The 17,402-nt window shown below is 38.9% G+C and overlaps 1 protein-coding gene across 1 annotated transcript in view; it reads right to left on the bottom strand.

Moving 5' to 3' along the window:
* LOC126169612 (Fanconi anemia group I protein-like) overlaps positions 1-17,247 on the bottom strand; it is a 277,334-nt gene extending 260,087 nt beyond the window's left edge. Inside the window, exons 1-2 of the mRNA XM_049920656.1 lie at positions 17,075-17,247; positions 1,406-1,516 (exon numbers count right to left, since the gene is read on the bottom strand). Coding sequence (XP_049776613.1) covers positions 1,406-1,516; positions 17,075-17,164 — 201 coding nt within the window. The 5' untranslated portion in view covers positions 17,165-17,247. The remainder of the gene's footprint in view (positions 1-1,405; positions 1,517-17,074) is intronic.
* Positions 17,248-17,402: the final 155 nt, after the last annotated feature.

The raw sequence follows: 17,402 nt of genomic DNA, 5'->3' as shown, positions 1-17,402 counted from the left end.
AATGTTCCAAACATGCTCAGTTACGGAGATGATCTGTCAGACTTGTTGACCAAGGTAGGATTTAGCAAGCATGAAGACAAGCAGCAGAAACTCTTGTCATGTGTAGGCAGGCATTACCTTGCTGAAATGTAAGCCCAGGATGGCTTGCCATGAAGGGCAACAAAACAGGGCATAGAATATTGTCAACATACTGCTGTGCTATAAGGGTGCCATAAATGACAACCAAAGAAGCTAGCATAAAATGGCATCCCAAACCTTTACTCCTGTTTGTTGGATTGTATGGTAGGTGACAGGTAGTTAGTATCCCACTGCTGTATGGCATCTCCAGACACATCTTCACTGGTCACTGAATATTATTCTACACAAGTAAATTCTGGAGTACAAAGCTCAATAGTAGTCAGTGCAAGGGGCACTATGAGCTAAGACCCTTTTCTGTGAGCCGCCTATTAATGATCCCTGTGGTCACTGAAACACCAGTTGCACACTGGACCCATGATAATGATGAATTCAGTGCTCTGAGTGCCTCTCGGATTCCTCTGTCTCACATTCCATCATCTCTCTAGGTCGACTGCTTTCTTCCTGATGCTATGTTCAGCCACGGTTCATCCATCGAGCAATATTAAAAATATTCCCTACTCGCAACTCTGCTACGTCCCCCCCCCCCCCCCCCCTCCCAACAAACCTGACAAATACAGATGTGTGAAAAATGCTGCTGATGCACACTACACAGATGACCAAGTCCCATGGATGTTTTTTGTGACTTCACTACTCCAGGCACAGAAGCTTGAACATTATAAGCTAGTCTGTTCTTAATTTAGTAGTTCTTAAACATAGTTACGCCATTCATAAATTCTTATCAATGCTACTCATACGAAAGATTCACTCTTTGAACAAAATAATTTAGTCTGTCCGAGTGTTCGCTTGTTTTAGTCGTCTGTACACAATGGGTACTTATCCATCCAGAATTTATTTTGTGGTCCCTTTGCAAGATTTGCAATGCAGGCCATGGGATTATTTTTTAGGAAGTTGTTCTCTAAACTTATCCAGTTGTTATAAGTACCACGATTATGATACACCAGTTATTCAAAGGTAACTAATTTAAAAACATGGTTTGCAGTAATGGTGTTTTCAAATTAAGTCAATAAATAACCATGTACACAGATAATATTGGGCTATTTCTCTCATTTATGCGAATTATATGGTATTTATTCATACGTTCTCTTTGTTTAAATTGTACTGCTTTTTAGAAAAAGACCACTTAATATTTACAATAGTTTTTAAGAGTCACTTTGCTCTATTTCTATGGTTGTGGCAAGCAGAAAGTACCAACCTGATACTCTTAATCTCTCTTTGCATACTGTGGGAATCAATTAAATAAGAAGAAAATTGCATTTATTGAACTTACTCTAAAGCTTGTAATTTCTGATGCTCCACCATAATGTGTAGCCTGAAATAAGAAGGTAAGAATTTCAGGAGCTGTTTGGTATCTGCATATTTTTGTAATGATGGCAGTCACCTGAAACAGAAACTTTAAATAAATAAATCATATCGCGAGACAAGTCACTTGCACACATAGGCATTTGAAAACACTGTCATACAGAAGATATCAACAATGGCTACACTTCCATAGTTTAAACCAAGGTCAGTTAAATCCTACTGTCAAACAAGAAAAGAAATAAAAAAGGAAATATGACATTAACTTATACTTTATAATGGAGTTTTATCCGATTTTAAGACGTAAAACTGCAAATTTGCCAAAAATGTGACAGCAAAATATGATAGATAAAAGAACAAATGTGAAGAACAAAAACAATAGACACACAGCTCCAACAATGACAATTGTCCTGTAAGATGGTCCATCTTGTGTAACTTTATCAGATGTCGTGAGTAGCTAATTTACTTGCAATGTGTATTATTATCGCAGTAGCACCCAAACAGCAATTAATAATCTCTTTTTATCATCTCAGGCTAACAGTAAAACAATAAAAGTATTGTGTGCTTCTGTAAATTATTCTTGTCAGTAACTTGGATGCATGAGCTTTTAAGCCGATTGTGTGATAGTTCTCACACTTGTCTCTCCTTGGTATCTTTGGAATTGTGTGGATGACATTTTTCCGAAAGTCTGATGGTACACCCCCACTCTCATCGATTCTACACACCAACTTGAATAGTTGTTTGATTGCCATTTCTCTAAATGATTTTACAAATACTGGTGGGATGCTACCTATCATTTCTACCTTACGTGATCTCACCTATTTCAGAGCCCTTTTACATAGTGATACTAATACCGGATCCCCTATGTCTTCCATATTGACTCAAATTTCTTCTTCCATCACATCATCAGACAATTCCTCCCCCTCATAGAGGTCTTTGATGTACTCTTACCATCTATTCACTCTATCCTTTGCATTTGACAGTGGAATGCCCATTGCAACATAGCTTTTAATTTCACTACAGGTGGAATAACAAGTCTATCAAGCAAACCTGGATAAAAATACCTAAGACGTAGTGAATACAGAACCAAAACAACAACATGTAATGAGATCAATACAATAGTACAGTGAAATCAGGACCAAACGTCTGACTGACCAGGCAGAAGTTTTGCTGGCTTTAAAAGGCAGAAACAGGTGTTGATAGGTCGGCAAGACAGTTGTGCCTCCGTAGCCAGTGCTGCAGAAGCGACAGCAGTTCTCACAGATTATAGCAGTGCCCTCTAGCGGCCTGCAGTGACATCACCACGTCCTGCAGCGGGCTTTCAAACTGGGACTTGATACCGGACAGACAAAGTGGTAGGTCATACACACTGTTTCGTTTTCTAATGCAGCTCACTACGCTCTAACGATTTCTACCCCACTTTCTCCTTTACCTGGTTAAAATATAAGGTTTTTCCTATGCATACGGTCATGCACTCAGCCCTTGTGAGGCCAATTGAGGAGCTACTTGACCAAGAAGTAGTGGCTCTGGTCACGAAAACTGACAACGGCCGAGAGAGTGGTGTGCTGACCAAATGCCCCTCCATATTCGCATCCAGTGGCACCCATAGGCCAAGGATGACACGGCAGTCGGTCAGTACCACTAGGGTCTTCCTGAGACTTGTTCAGAGACAGTTTAGTTTAGTTTGTACGAGAAGAAGGGAAAGCTGATCATTTTGTAGTTATTGTGTCTTGTTTTTGTGGAGTTTACATATTACAATGCTGTTCCAGTTTTCAGGAACTGTCTTCTTTCACAAACATTCTGTAAATAATCTTACAAGTACTTTTTGTACAACTTTTCCTCTCAGTTTAATCATTTCTATTGAAACACCACCATCTTCAAACTCTTTCCCTTACTTCATACCCAGAATGACTTTGTACACCTCATCCAGCATTACTCCCAAAATCTAGATTTTTTTTTATATTATCTTGCAAAATGTGACTATTCTACAGTCAAGCAATAAGGAATAAGGTAACAATCTTGAAGGATCACTTCATGGAGAACAAATGTGGATGGGTTGCTTAGTAACATGTAGTGCAAACAACACAGTGTGTAAAAGTCTGGAATCTTCTTAGCCAAGTGTATTAGTGATGACAATGGCTAAATGAATGTGAAATCACAGATCTGACTGCAGGCTTCAGGGCTCTGCTGACATGTCATCAGTGTATGAACTTGTCATGTTGATTGCGCTCTTGGATATCCAGAAGCACTACGATCTCATCAGAGTCTGCTGTGACCATACATCTGCTGATGACTGACACTGTTCAGGTGTCTCAAGAAACTCTTTGGGTCCTGGCAGGCTAATGTACCATCTATAAGGTCCTACTACAACATGTGAATTCCTGAAACGTCAGCATTCCTCTCTGGAGGAAAATAGAATAAACTATTGGAACTAGTCAACTGAAGCAACATAGGTAATGGGCTCAGGCCATGGGGTACACCAAGGTACTTCTCCCCCTGTGTCTTGTTATATGAACCAGCGAACAGCACAGACCATAGAAAACCATTGCTTCCAATACTTCATTTAAGCACATTAAATTTCAGAGTTGTAGAACCAAAGATAGGTTAGTTGATTTGAAAAGGAGTTAAATAAAATAAAACGGGGTGTAGTAGAATTACTAGAAATGGCAAAAAAGGAGGAGCAAATTTAATTAGAGTCAAGTAACATGTTTTCACTTTTTCTGTAACTTACAGTTTCTATCAGGTCAAGGAATGATTTGTACACGTGAAAAATGTCGAGTTCCCCTGCAATTTTGAGTCCACATTAAACAGTTGGTGCCTATGTAAATGGTCGGGTAAATCAGTTGAAGCTCATAGGAAGGCAAGGCATACCATTCCCCTTAAACGAAGATGCTTAGTAAAGCTTTTCTTCTTGTTCCTAGTGTTAACCCTGCCCAATACAGGATTTGCTGTACTCGAGATTTGGTAAATTTATTTTATTTAGCTTTGTGGCTGGATCCAATTCCTGTTACCCCAATGGCCAGTCACCAAAAGATGGGAAGCCCTCAGTGACACCTGTCTCTGAATTGTGTAAACTTTGTTCTGTATGTGATCATATTTTAACTGTTTGCATATCATATTTTCTGGGTTGAAATTGGAGACCAGACCAGCATTTGGGTAAACAAATGGAAGAAACTGCCTAAAAACCACACTCGGTCTGGCCAGCGTACTGACCGCAGTCACTAATAAGCCATGCAGATTCAATCTGGGTCTGGCCCACCTCCCTGTCTCACTAGCTAGCACACTGCATTGTACAAGCAGGTATTTTTACTTTACATGCATTTTACTGTGGAGGAAAAGAGGGGGGGGGGGGGGGAGATTCAGGTATTATCTTTATTGTAAACAGGATCATAAACAATAATGCAGATAAAATATCTGAAACAGAATAGTAAGATTTAAAAAATAAATAAAACAAACACTAAAGCTATATCATGTTAAATAACAAGACATCCAAAACTTATCAAAGGTCCCTCAATTCCTGTCCTCTTCTGTGGATACCGTCTCTTTTTCATAAAACGTAGGACCTATCACCTCTTGTTTACTAGATTGCTAGTGATGGGTTTAGGGGCACGTAGAGGGGAGGCAAGGATCTACTACACCCATTCCGCTAACAAGTCTAAGGTACTGTCTCCCAGTGAAACTGAGTCAACATGACACACTTCGCACATGGGGAAGCTTGCTCTGTGCTATGTCAAAAGCAAGTGCAAGCAGGGAGTGGACTATTAATCATCATATGTTTGAACATATAACGAAAAATTGTATCCCTTAAGGAAATGCCGAATTTGACAGAGCTAAGAAAGACCTAAGTTGAAACAAGGCCCCGTCAGAACTACTGACAGCCTTGGGAGAGCTAGTCATGACAAAACTCTTCCATCTGGTATGCAAGATGTATGAGACAGGCAAAATACACCCAGGCTTCAAGAAGAATATAATTCCAATTCCAAAGAAAGCAGTTGCTGACAGGTGTGAAAATTATCGAACTATCAGTTTAATAATTCATGGTTGCAAAATACTAACACGAATTCTTTACAGAAGACTGGAAAAATGATAGAAGCCGACCTTGGGGAAGGTCAGTTGGGATTCAGGAGAAATGTAAGAACACGTGAGGCAATACTGATCCTCCAACTTATCTTAGAAGATGGGTTAAGGAAAGACAAACACGTTTATAGCATTTGCAAACTTAGGAAAGTTTTTGGCGATGTTGACTGGAATACTCTCTTTGAAATTCTGAAGGTAGCAGGAGTAAAATATAGTGAGCAAAAGGCTATTTACAATTTCTACAACCAACCAATCCAAGGAGACAGACTTGTTCCAATTACCGAGGAATTAACCTGATGAATGTAACCTATAAGGTTCTCTCCAGTATTATTCACAACAAGCTAGTTCCATAGCAGAAGAAATTCTGGAAGAATATGAGAGTGGATTTCTGCCTAATAGGTCAACAATGGATCAGATATTTGTGCAGAGGCAAATACAAGAAAAGGCTTATGAGTGTAACTCCTATGTTGCCTTCAAGTAGGCCTTTGGTATTCTTGTTAGGGCAGGAATGCTAAATGATTTGCTATTGCTTGGAATACTATCTAGGTATGTTTCACTTACTCGAGCAATATTCGGTGGTCCCAAGACTGCAGTGTGAGTGGATGGAGGACTCAGTAAATGGTTTAGCATTAGTAAAGGAGTCAGACAAGGGGACATCCTCTCTACAATGTTTTTCTTCAAATCCCTGGTTACATAAGCACAAAAGTCAACCCAGATATGTGCATATGCTGATGATGTAGCAATGATTAGTAGAAGAGTTTCACTAGAGAGAACAATAGATGCCTTACTGTTAATGAAATGAAGACTAAGTGCCTGAATTTCTTCAGGAAGGAAAATAATAACTTGGATAAACTACTAGCACCTCGTTTCAATTTTCATGTGCAGAACTTTGACTACCTGGAATGTAATGTCAAAAGACAAACTCCATGTCAACTGAAATAATACAGCGCACCTTGGGTGGTAATAGGTGCTTCCACACTATTACGAAATTGCTGACCCTAGAAGGTCATGATCAGGCAGTACAGATGGATGGCAGCTCAAGACATTTGAATGCAGTGTTCTGCGCAAGATCTATGCGGCAGTTCAGGACAACAATGGTTTCTGGAGATCTAGAAGAAGCAATGAGCTGGATCACTCATACAAAGAGCTAACACTGTAAGAACAATAAAAAGCAGCAAAATAGCCTGGCTTTGAAATGCCCATAGAATGGACAAATGCCTAAAAATCTTTTTGAAAGATGCCCAACTGGAAGATGCATAAGATTTTGCAGTCTAATTTGCCACAGAATCTTTTAAGTCTCTGCTTCAGGCCTTCCACCTGATGCATCACCAGGAGGCCTCAATCAGTTCTGGAACAATGCTGCAGATTGTTAGTTTCATCAAAATTTTGTGAGCAAGGCTGATCATCCCAACCTCATCTAAGTATGCTAAGCATGGACTAAGTATGAGCTCCGAGATCAGATGAGGGACAGTGTTCCTTTCAACGTGTGTCACAATCTGCAGTTTGCTGAATCCTGTTCCTCTGATGGCAGGCAGAAAAGCCTCTTCCATGCTGAATGGGGTCTCCAGGCATACACACTGAGTGCAGAAGGTGATCCTTCCTATTCCTTTCTACCACTTCCCTATGGGATACTGTTATTCAAACAGACCCCTATTGTTTTGCTTTCTGACACAGGACACAGCACGTTTCACAACAGGTGATGAGTGTCACACTGGCTATGTTTCAGTTATCAGGGGGAAGCAACACCTCACACTAGTTCTTTTATAGATCTGGGTGTTCCACCCTCAGTTCTCCTTGGTCCTTGCCTGCCTTGCACAAGAGCCCTTAGACCTACCACTGATACACACTAGTCACAGTCAAGTCAAGTCAACAAATACTTCCTGGAGAGGAGACAGTATCCATAGGAGGAGACAGTAATTGAGATAGTTTCGATGTATCTGATAACTGTCTCTCAGTATCCTGGCAAACACACCCGTTCATAGCAGCTTCCAGTCCCTTGAAAGCAATCTGGGCAATTTCTAGCAGCTTACAAACAATAATCAATTCATCCCAAGGCCAAGAACAGTGTTTCAGCGGTGTTGCTTTGTGGCTGGTGCAATGTGATTATTTTTAGCCTTTGTGGGTTGTATTAATTTTGGAAGTGCAAAAGACTCTTATTATTCAGTTTAGGGTCACAGTGTAATAACCCTGTGCCATCGCCAATCATTGCATGATGTGTTTCCTTAATGTTTATTGTATTTTTTAGCATGGTTACTTGTTGCTCTGTCAGTGAATGCAATACACAATACGAGGCACTATTCAAAATTTTTGGGACTGGTGCTGCCATCTGTTGAAAACCTTACCTTTGGACAAATTGTCAGATTCACCCTCGAAGTAGTTCCCATCCGCACGTACACACCGGTCCCATCGCTTCTGCCACTGGTCAAACGTTTTCTGGAAGTGGTGTTCTTTGAGGGTGTTTATCGCTGCCAGCGATGCTTCTTGAATCACCTCTAGAGTGTCGAACCATGGGCCTTTCAACTTGAGTTTCAGTTTTGGGAATAGCGCGAAGTAGCAAGGTGCCAAGTCTGTTGAGTACAGTGGGTGGGGTACAACCGCCATGTTGTTTTTTGCCAAAAAGGTCATGATGAGCAAGGACATGTGACAGGGCGCGTTGTCGTGATGCAGCAGCCAGTTCCCTTGACGCCAAAATTCGGGCCGTCATCGCCACACGTTTTCACAGAGCTGTCGCAAAAAGTCACAGTAGTAGGCAGAATTCACTGTTTGGTTGGGTGGGACAAGTTCTTTGTGCACAATTCCCTTGGTAGCAAAGAAAATGATGATCAGGCTCTTAACTTTGCTCTTCACCTGTCTCGCTTTTTTGGGTCTTGGAGAGCGTACGCGTACAGCTCATGCTCTGTCCCCCAAACACTTGTTGAATCATTGCAAGGATCTCCGTAGCACTTTTCCCGAGATTCGCACAGAATTTGATACATACGTGCTGCTCTGTTCACAGATCCATCATAAAATCGCCACACACCAAATACAGAGTATTACGGAAATCACTGTGGACACAAAACACGTCCTCCCATCAGAATGCCACTCCGCATGGCAGCACCAGTCCCAAAAATTTTTGATTCCACCTTGTATTGTCTGCTGCTGTAATTGAACCAATTGTGAGGGTCTGTCCAGTCTCTAGAAACATTGTAACGAAGTTTATTGCAATAATATTTTAGTCTTCCAGAGGACAACTAGAACACAAATCATTTCCAAGAAACAATTTTGCTTTTCCAAATTCACAAAATCAATTTCTGTCATTGTGGTATGCACACCCTCTCAAAAAAAAAAAAAAATGTGAAATTCCTACAGCTGTACAGATTTCTGATCTTGAGACTGTAAATAGCACGGACATTGCATATTACATTTTTCTGCAGCAAGCTAAAGTGTAACATTTTCTATGTGGTTACTCATTACGCCCTACTTTTAGGAGTAATATTACAATACTCCACCTCATAACATGCTCCTTTTTTGTTTTTTCCAGCCCTGCTCCTAAAAAGAATTCCAATGATTTCTCTCACTAAGTACAATACCTCCATCCTGCCTCAAAGTCAGATAAAGTGTATCGTAAACTCTTGGCAATCTTTTATTCTCATCATCACAACTTACAAATCCCACCCCTTTTTGTATTCAAATGTTAGTTACGTTAGTTGCTACTTTTTGTACTCTTATACTGTGACCACATTTCGTGAAAAATTAAAACTCCTTGACCATGTCTGCACATTGCATCACCAATGATTTAAAAAAGAGCTGTGGAAGGGTCAGTATAATTTTGTAAAGAAGTCTGTAGGTGCTCCGTTTTAAGTAGGAGGGTAGAGGGAGGGGGGGACACCTGCTCACCACTTCGGTTTGCCAAGACCATACCCTTTCACTACCGTGCAAAACTACTACTAGAGCAAGCTCCTTGTATGTGCTTCAATCAGAATCAAATGTTTATCTTCTCAGTATTTTCAAATTTACTAGCTAATAACCTCACCTAAGATCACCCAAGAAATTAAATCTTGAGACAAAATTAACCAACACCTGATTCTTGTCATACAAATAATGTACAGGTGACAACATACAATCAATAAAAGCACTGTATGGGGATTAAACGAAAACATATGCACATAATACCTAGGGCTTTTTTTTTAACTTACTTCTAACAAATTAGTATTATTCTTTGATTTTCTCTTGTTCTGTGTGGTCTCTCTAAATGTTCCACACCATCTATGAAATTGTAGTGTAGCACTGATCTATCACAATGTCTTACTAGAAAAATTACCCAACTACACAGTACTTGGTGTTGGTGCCATTATCTAAAAACAATAATCAATCAATCAACTGATGTACCTACCATAAGGTTTACCACCGTTTACAGTTCACACCTGGTTGTTGTTGATGTAGCATTACTCAAGAAAAGAACTTGAAGACATGCATTTTATGTATGATGGACCAGGGTGTAGTTCCCAGAAAGCCAAACAAATGTACACACTAAGTTTCACAACAGGTATCATCCAAACTCTAAGATTTTTCTTTTACTAGAAACTTAAGGTCAGTCAAAATTGGCAGCACCACCTGTCTGCTTTCACCTGTGAGGTAACTGTGTTATGTTGTCATGGTGGCACACAGTATACGAAAATAAACTGAGTCTGCAGAGACCGTGTAGGTGCATGCAGTGATGCTCTCTAGTGTGGGATGTTTATTTCTAAATTATTTGTGAGTGCTGTTAGCAATTCATTCGACTTCTTGAGTGCTGTTTGTGGGGATAATATTGTGAGAGTTTGTGACAGTTTATTAGTGAGTCATTTTGATATGACAACAAGATCACCAACAGGTCTCTGTATGTTGCAATGGGCGACAACATGTTTATCACAGTTAAATTTATTTGGTATAACTGCCAACTATGTGTAGTGTTACACTCTTAGAGAAGTTACGAGACTGATCAAGTTGTTGCAGTTCAGACGCAGAACCAATGTAAGTGACGCTGTCAGCAGGACAACATATGGTATTCTGTCTGGAAGGATTCCTGGTTTGAGAAGTCCTGATGGGCTATTTGAAAGGTTTCATTGATGACCTATTATTTTTACCATCACTAGATTGCTATATTTATGCTGGCTGACTTTTTATTATTATTACTTTTTTGTAGTATATATGGTATGTGTATTTATGTGGATAATTGTTTGTGTACCATAATTTTGTATTAGTGTAACTTTATGAAGTTATGGGGAGTTTGTTAATGGTGAGGTCTGATTTTCGATTTCACTTACATGCGTGAATTTTAGTTTTGTGGTACCGAAGATTTCATTTTAGCTTTACATGTCACGTGAAATTTCCGATACCAGTATTTTTTTTTAGATATTCTTTATTGTGGTTCCGTTAATTGCTGAGGATTTTGTTAGCTTGGTTTTGCTGAGTTTCACATTATTCCTGCAGTTACATATTTTTCATATTATTTGCATCTGTTCATATGTGTAATGAGTAACATCATGGGCATCATACTGTATAAGCATGAAATAGGGTTGTCCGCTTTTTCTGATGACATTGTCAGTCAAAGCTGATGGGTGGTAGCACAATCTTCTTCTGTTTTTGCAGAAACTTATAAGACACAAGACAAGACTTTCAAAGCACAGAGACCTGGCCAAGGTTCTTGGCAAATAAAAGAATTTGAAGAAATGGCATTGAATCATGTAGAAGATTAAGCACTATGCATTTGCCAACTTTCCATTCTACACACTTCAAAGACAGGAGTGTGAAGAGTACTGATGGATTGTTAATCACACTCCGATCATAATCAGTGTGCAAGCAGTAGGCTAAATGATTTTAATTCCAGAGTTCATTTCCTTTAAAGGTTTACATTGTAATGCATGCAAAATATTGCTAGTTTTCTGGAGGCCACACAATGAGGAAAACGAAAATACATAAACAGAATGCCTGAACCCATTAAGGTCAAAATTATACAGAGGAGACAGGTTCCAGAATACATTGAGATAAGGAACCAATGGTAGCAGATGAATGTTTCAGGTGATACAGGCTACTGAATGAGCAAATGTGTGTTAGGCATATTTCTGCAAACTGCTCAAGACTCTGCAGCAACATTTGTGCCATTATTTTTGAAAACACTTCACAATTGTCTGTCATGTGTCTACAGTGGACTTTTCCCTATGGGGCTACAGAAGTTGGTGTTTGAAAACACCAGTAAAAACTGTAGAGAAAACTTAGAAAGTCCCCTCCCAAATTCTGCCTGTTCCCTTTTATTTGTAATGAAGAACAGATGCAATGTATTGTGAACTTTTAAGGTTCGTACATATTTGCAGATGTACACCACACAAGAAACGATAACGGGGCAGTGAGTTTAGTAATTAATGTCCCATCAACAGAGACACTAACTGCCCTAAAAATGAAGTATTAAATCTATGGGGAAAGGAGAGGCACTCAAGCTGGTGGTAGCCTCGATTTGTGAACCAGGCACTGTCTTAACTACTTGACACCTTGCTTGGTAATTACCCGTGTCTGGAGAATAGCAATGAGCAAATTCTGTTAAACAAATTGTTTTCATACATTTCCAAGATACTTCAAAGTTTCTTTATTACACTGAGTGTCCTCCAGTATTCATTCCTAGCTTTAATTAACCCTCATTAACTTGTAAGTAAAGCTTTGACTCTTTGTATCACTTTTGCATTGCTGAATGCAATATTCAGGTGCTGACTGGGTCTGGAAGCCTCCACACACCTCTTAATTGATCTAGGATACAATTACTGACTATGAAATATGTCTGATGCAATATAATCATCCACTTTACATTTTTGTCAACATTCTTCTGGCATCATTCCACAAATTCTATGGTATTTTCCCCATACTTTTCTTTGTATGACACTTACAAGGGAAACTCCCTAACATGACCAGTTCACATTTTGTGACAAGATGGCCCAGTGGATAGCTCATCAAAAACTGAACACAGATAAAGCATGAAAATAGGAAGGAGGTGTACTGAACTGTGAAAAAGAAGGAAAATCTAAACACTGAATGGTCCAAACTCCAGATGAGCATCATCAAGTGAATCTGAACAGCTACAACACTGCGAAGACAGAGATTGGTGTTCAGTCTTCATTTCTGCGAGAGGTCTATGCTGTTTGTCGCTTGTTCTCACTATTTGTCATATTTACTTGCAATGAGAATATAGTCTTACCACGGGGGCTTTAGGGCGCACAACTACAATGGTCATTAGCGGGTCTTACCACGACTCATATTCTTAAACCACTGTACTGTATGACAATGTGTACAGTATGGCAACTGCCAAGACTACAGAAGGAGAATAGACACGTCAATGACCTGACAGAAGGTTCATAATTTTGTGAAAAAAATAAATAAATAAATAAATAAAATGACGCACAAGTTAGATTTGAACACTTATCTCCCCCAGCGCAATCCAACACCGTCACCACATAATCATGATGCCCTCCCTGGCTGTTCAAATTCACTTGATGTTGCACACCTTGAGCTTGAAACTTTCACTGTTTCGGTTTTGCTTCTTTTTTTCGCAGTTCAGTACACATTCTTCCTATTTTCATGCTTGATTCGTGTTCAGTTTTTAACGGGCTATCCACTGGGCCATTTTGCCACTTGAGGACTTTTGGTAGGGAGGACACAGCATGTTATCTTGGGTGAAAAGTCGTCATCAGATGCAGAAGTAACTTCAGCTGTGCCCCAGCGAAGTGTGTTGGAACCCTTGCTGTGCCTGTTGGATATTAATGACCTTGTAGGATATATTAATAGTAAAATCAGGTTTTTTTGCAGATGATGGAGTTACCTATAATAAAGTACTTTCTGAAAGAAGCTGCATACATATTCAGTCAGATCTTAAGAAAATTTCAATGTGGTGCAGAGATTGGCAAATCGCTTAAATGTTCAGAAATGTAATATTTTGCACTTCACAAAATGAAAAAAATGTAGTACCCTATGACTAATATCAATCAATCACTGTTGGAATCAGCCAAGTATTACAAATACCTGGGTGTAACACTTCGTGGGGATATGAAATGTAATAATCACATATGGCCAGTCACGGATAGAGGGGAGATTGCTAAAAAACCACTCATGTGACTGGTTCTAGAATATTGCTCAAGAGTGTGGGACCTCTACCAGATGGGGTTAACAGGGGATACTGAATGTATACAGAGAAGGGCAGCACGGGGTTTGTTTAGTCAGCGGGAGAGTGCCATAGAGATACTAAAGGACCTAAATTGGAAGACTCTCGGAGATAGATGTAAACTGTCCCACAAAAGGCTACTTACAAAGTTTACAGGCTTTAAGTGATTGATCTAGAAATATACTGCAACCTCTTATGTATCACTCACATAGGGTTTGGGAGGATAAGAAGAATAATTACTGCATGCACAGAGGCATCCAAATAATCATTCTTCCAGAACTACTTGTGGAAATGGAACATAGATACCCTAATAACTGATACAATGGGACGTATCCTCTGCCATGCACCTCACAGAGCTTTGCAGAGTATAGATGTAGATATCTGAGGATAGGGGTACGGGGGGGGGGGGGGGGTGTTTCCATTGTAAGGTGCCAAACCCTGACAAAGAAGGCATCTAGCAAATGTCTGCAATCCCTCAGTTTCCTACTCCAACTCAACTTTGCAAGAATCTAGTATAGTTCTAGAATAAATTGCACTAAGTTTTAGTACAAGTAACTTCAATGACAGTTCAACTTTTGTTACCTGAAAAGTCAATTCTTTGTGTTAGTTCCATTTCGTATAACTTATGTAGCTGTTTTATTTATTTATTTCAATGACCTAACCGAATCACACATGCATAACTGATATTGCAAAAAGTATACTGTTGTTATAAATAAATAATCTGTCATCATGTATCCAAGAAGCAGAAATAGTTCATTTAGCCAGCAATGAAACTATTATAATCAAGACTCAACTTACTTGAAAACCCAAATAAAATTTCCTCAATTAATAAAAAAGTCTACCATGTAAGCGTACCCATTTTTTTTCACTGAGAAGGTGCTTTTATTTAATCTGACAGTCCCATTCAACATCACAGCGAGATATCACAATTATATTCCATAAAATACATACGGAAATATCAACAGTAAGAATAGCAAGCAATGAGCTACTTCTGTCCTTCACAACTGGCTATGTCGTATGATTTATTTTCATGTGATATGCTTTGAACTTCCATTCTGAATTTGTGGATTTCTCCACAGAGATAATACACCAAGTTCCTATACACAACATATTTTTGGTGTTGTAAATGAGATGGTGTTCCTTTCTTTTCTCCACCAGTTAGAAGAAAAGTCTCACAGTTAGTCGTAACTATAATTTACATAGGTTCCCTAAACAAATAACTATGGCCAGTTTGAAGAAAGCACAGAGTACACCTATTTACAAGAAGAATTGTAGAAGTGATCCACGAAGCTACCATTCAATATCCTTGACATCAATTTGTTGTAGCTTCCTAGAACATATTCTGAACTCAAACACAATGAAGTAGGCCTACCTCAAAAAGAATGACCTCCATCATGCCAACCAACATGTATTTAAAAAAAAAAAAATCAATTATCTGAAACAAAATATGACACACTCATTTCTCATATGACATATTGAAAGCTTTGGATCAAGACAAACAGATAGCTGCAGTATTTCTTGATTTCCGAAAAGCATTTGACTCAATGTCATATGTACATTTCTTAGTGGAAGTACAATCATATCAGGTATCAAACAAAATTTGCGTCTGGACTGATGATTTTTTGGTAGGAAGGATGCAGCTTGTTATCTTGGATGGAGAGTCATCAATAGAAGTTTTAGTGGGACTCTTAATGTTCATGTTATATACTAATGACCTTACAGACAATTTTAATAGTAACCTCAGGCTTTTCACACATCATGCAGTTAGCTATAATGAAATGCTGTGTGAAAGAAGCTACACAATTATTAAGTCAGATCTCGATAATATTTCAAAGTCGTTCACAGACTGGCAGCTTGCTTTAAATGTTGAGAAAAGTGAAATTGCGCACTTCACAAAATGAAATTCCTAGTTTCCTATGACAACAATATCAATGAGTCACTGTTGGAATCTGCCATTTCATACAAATACCTGGGTGTAACTCTTGTGGGGATATGAAATGGAATGATCACATAGGTTCAGTCATGGATAAAGCATGTGGTAGACTTCGGTTACAGCAGAATACTGGGGAAGTACAATCAGTCTACAAAGGACACTGTTTACAAATCACTCGTGCAACCCATCCTAGAATGTTACTCAAGTGTATGGGACCCATAACAAATAGGACTAACAGGATATTGAATGAACACAGACAGGAGCAGCACAAATGGTCTGTCTGACACATGGGAGTGTGTCTCAGAGATGTTTAAGAAACTGAACTGACAGACTCTTGAAAATAGACGTAAACTATCATAAGAAATCATACTTTCAAGAACCAGCTAAAATCAAACAATATTAGATTAATCATAGCACAGATGGCAGCAATTAAACAATCATGATGGCAAGATTAGATCCATTACAGCATTGAAGGCAGCATTTAAACAGTCATTGTTCCCGCACTCCATATGTGAATGGAATGTGAAGAATCGTAATAATTGGTACAATGTGGCATACCGTCTCCCCTGCAACTCAGTGGTTTGCAGAGTGTACATGCAGATAAAAAAAAAAAATGTGAGCAGCAATACACACAATGTGGAGGTTGTTTATTTGTTTCATTCATTTGTGTTAGAAGCTGAAGCTAATCACAGAAGGCTAATTAACGTGTTTTTAATATTATATGAAAACCCTGAGGTACTGAAAGGTAGTTTTGAACAGGAGAAATTCTAGGAGACATAAGAAGGCATATAATTGATGTCTTCAAAAAGTAGTGCTTTTCACGCATTTTTCAAGTTTGATGGAAACACCATAAGAAGATATATGAAAAACATTCAATATCTTTCTGAGCAATGATTAAGTAAGTGTTATCCAGGTGCTTTTTAGTTAGTAATCTAGCAGTGCTCATTCATTATATGCTGTCGTTTCTTTTGAGTGAGTTCGTACTATCAACGAAAAATGTGGGAGGCGGTGCATGTACAGGAATAGCGGACGCGGAATTCCAAAATTTTAACCAACGGCCTACACGAATTTAGTGAACTGACATTACAACACAGGTTGTTGTTTATCAGCTCGACTTTGTTTTCCCAGTCTGTGCGACAGCTGTGATGGCATGGACATAAATATCAATGGTGACCAGTGTGGTAGAGGCAACAATACGATTGTTTCGAATGACATGCATTGAAGTGCAGCCAATCAAGAGAAGAACACAATGATAGTACTGAACGGTTCAGGAACAATTTGCAGACTTACAAAGTAAACTCTCAATCCCTATCCGTTGACTTAGAGACAGTACAGAGTGCAGTGTATTCAATTCACAATGACGTAATGTGACTAGTAAATGCCCAGGTTGTATTATCATATCAGCTGACAACATATCGATGACAATCCCAAGAAGGGTATCACTATTAATTTGGTAACTTACTCACTTGTTTAATACCCAATTTATTAACATATGCAGACAACGCAGCGATATCTTTTTCGCGGCCGAGTTCTACAATTCTCTCTTCTAATTGCATGATCAGTGCCGACTTCCACTTGTAGCTCTAAAAAATACATAAACACATCAAATTTGATACGTTTCGCGCGTTTTTCATCACTGTCATTGTACCAACGCTATTCTTTTCTTGAACCCGAACAGGTTCACCAACATTTGCAAGGGAGTGGCACTACGTCATTGCTTGATTTATAAAACCTATAAAATAAAGGAATTCAAATTGTTATCCATCGTACAGCTCTTTAATTAATTTAGATAAC

Source organism: Schistocerca cancellata, chromosome 1 (genome assembly GCF_023864275.1).
Source record: "Schistocerca cancellata isolate TAMUIC-IGC-003103 chromosome 1, iqSchCanc2.1, whole genome shotgun sequence".
Taxonomy (NCBI): domain Eukaryota; kingdom Metazoa; phylum Arthropoda; class Insecta; order Orthoptera; family Acrididae; genus Schistocerca; species Schistocerca cancellata.
This window is presented reverse-complemented; position numbering and strand designations above follow the sequence as displayed.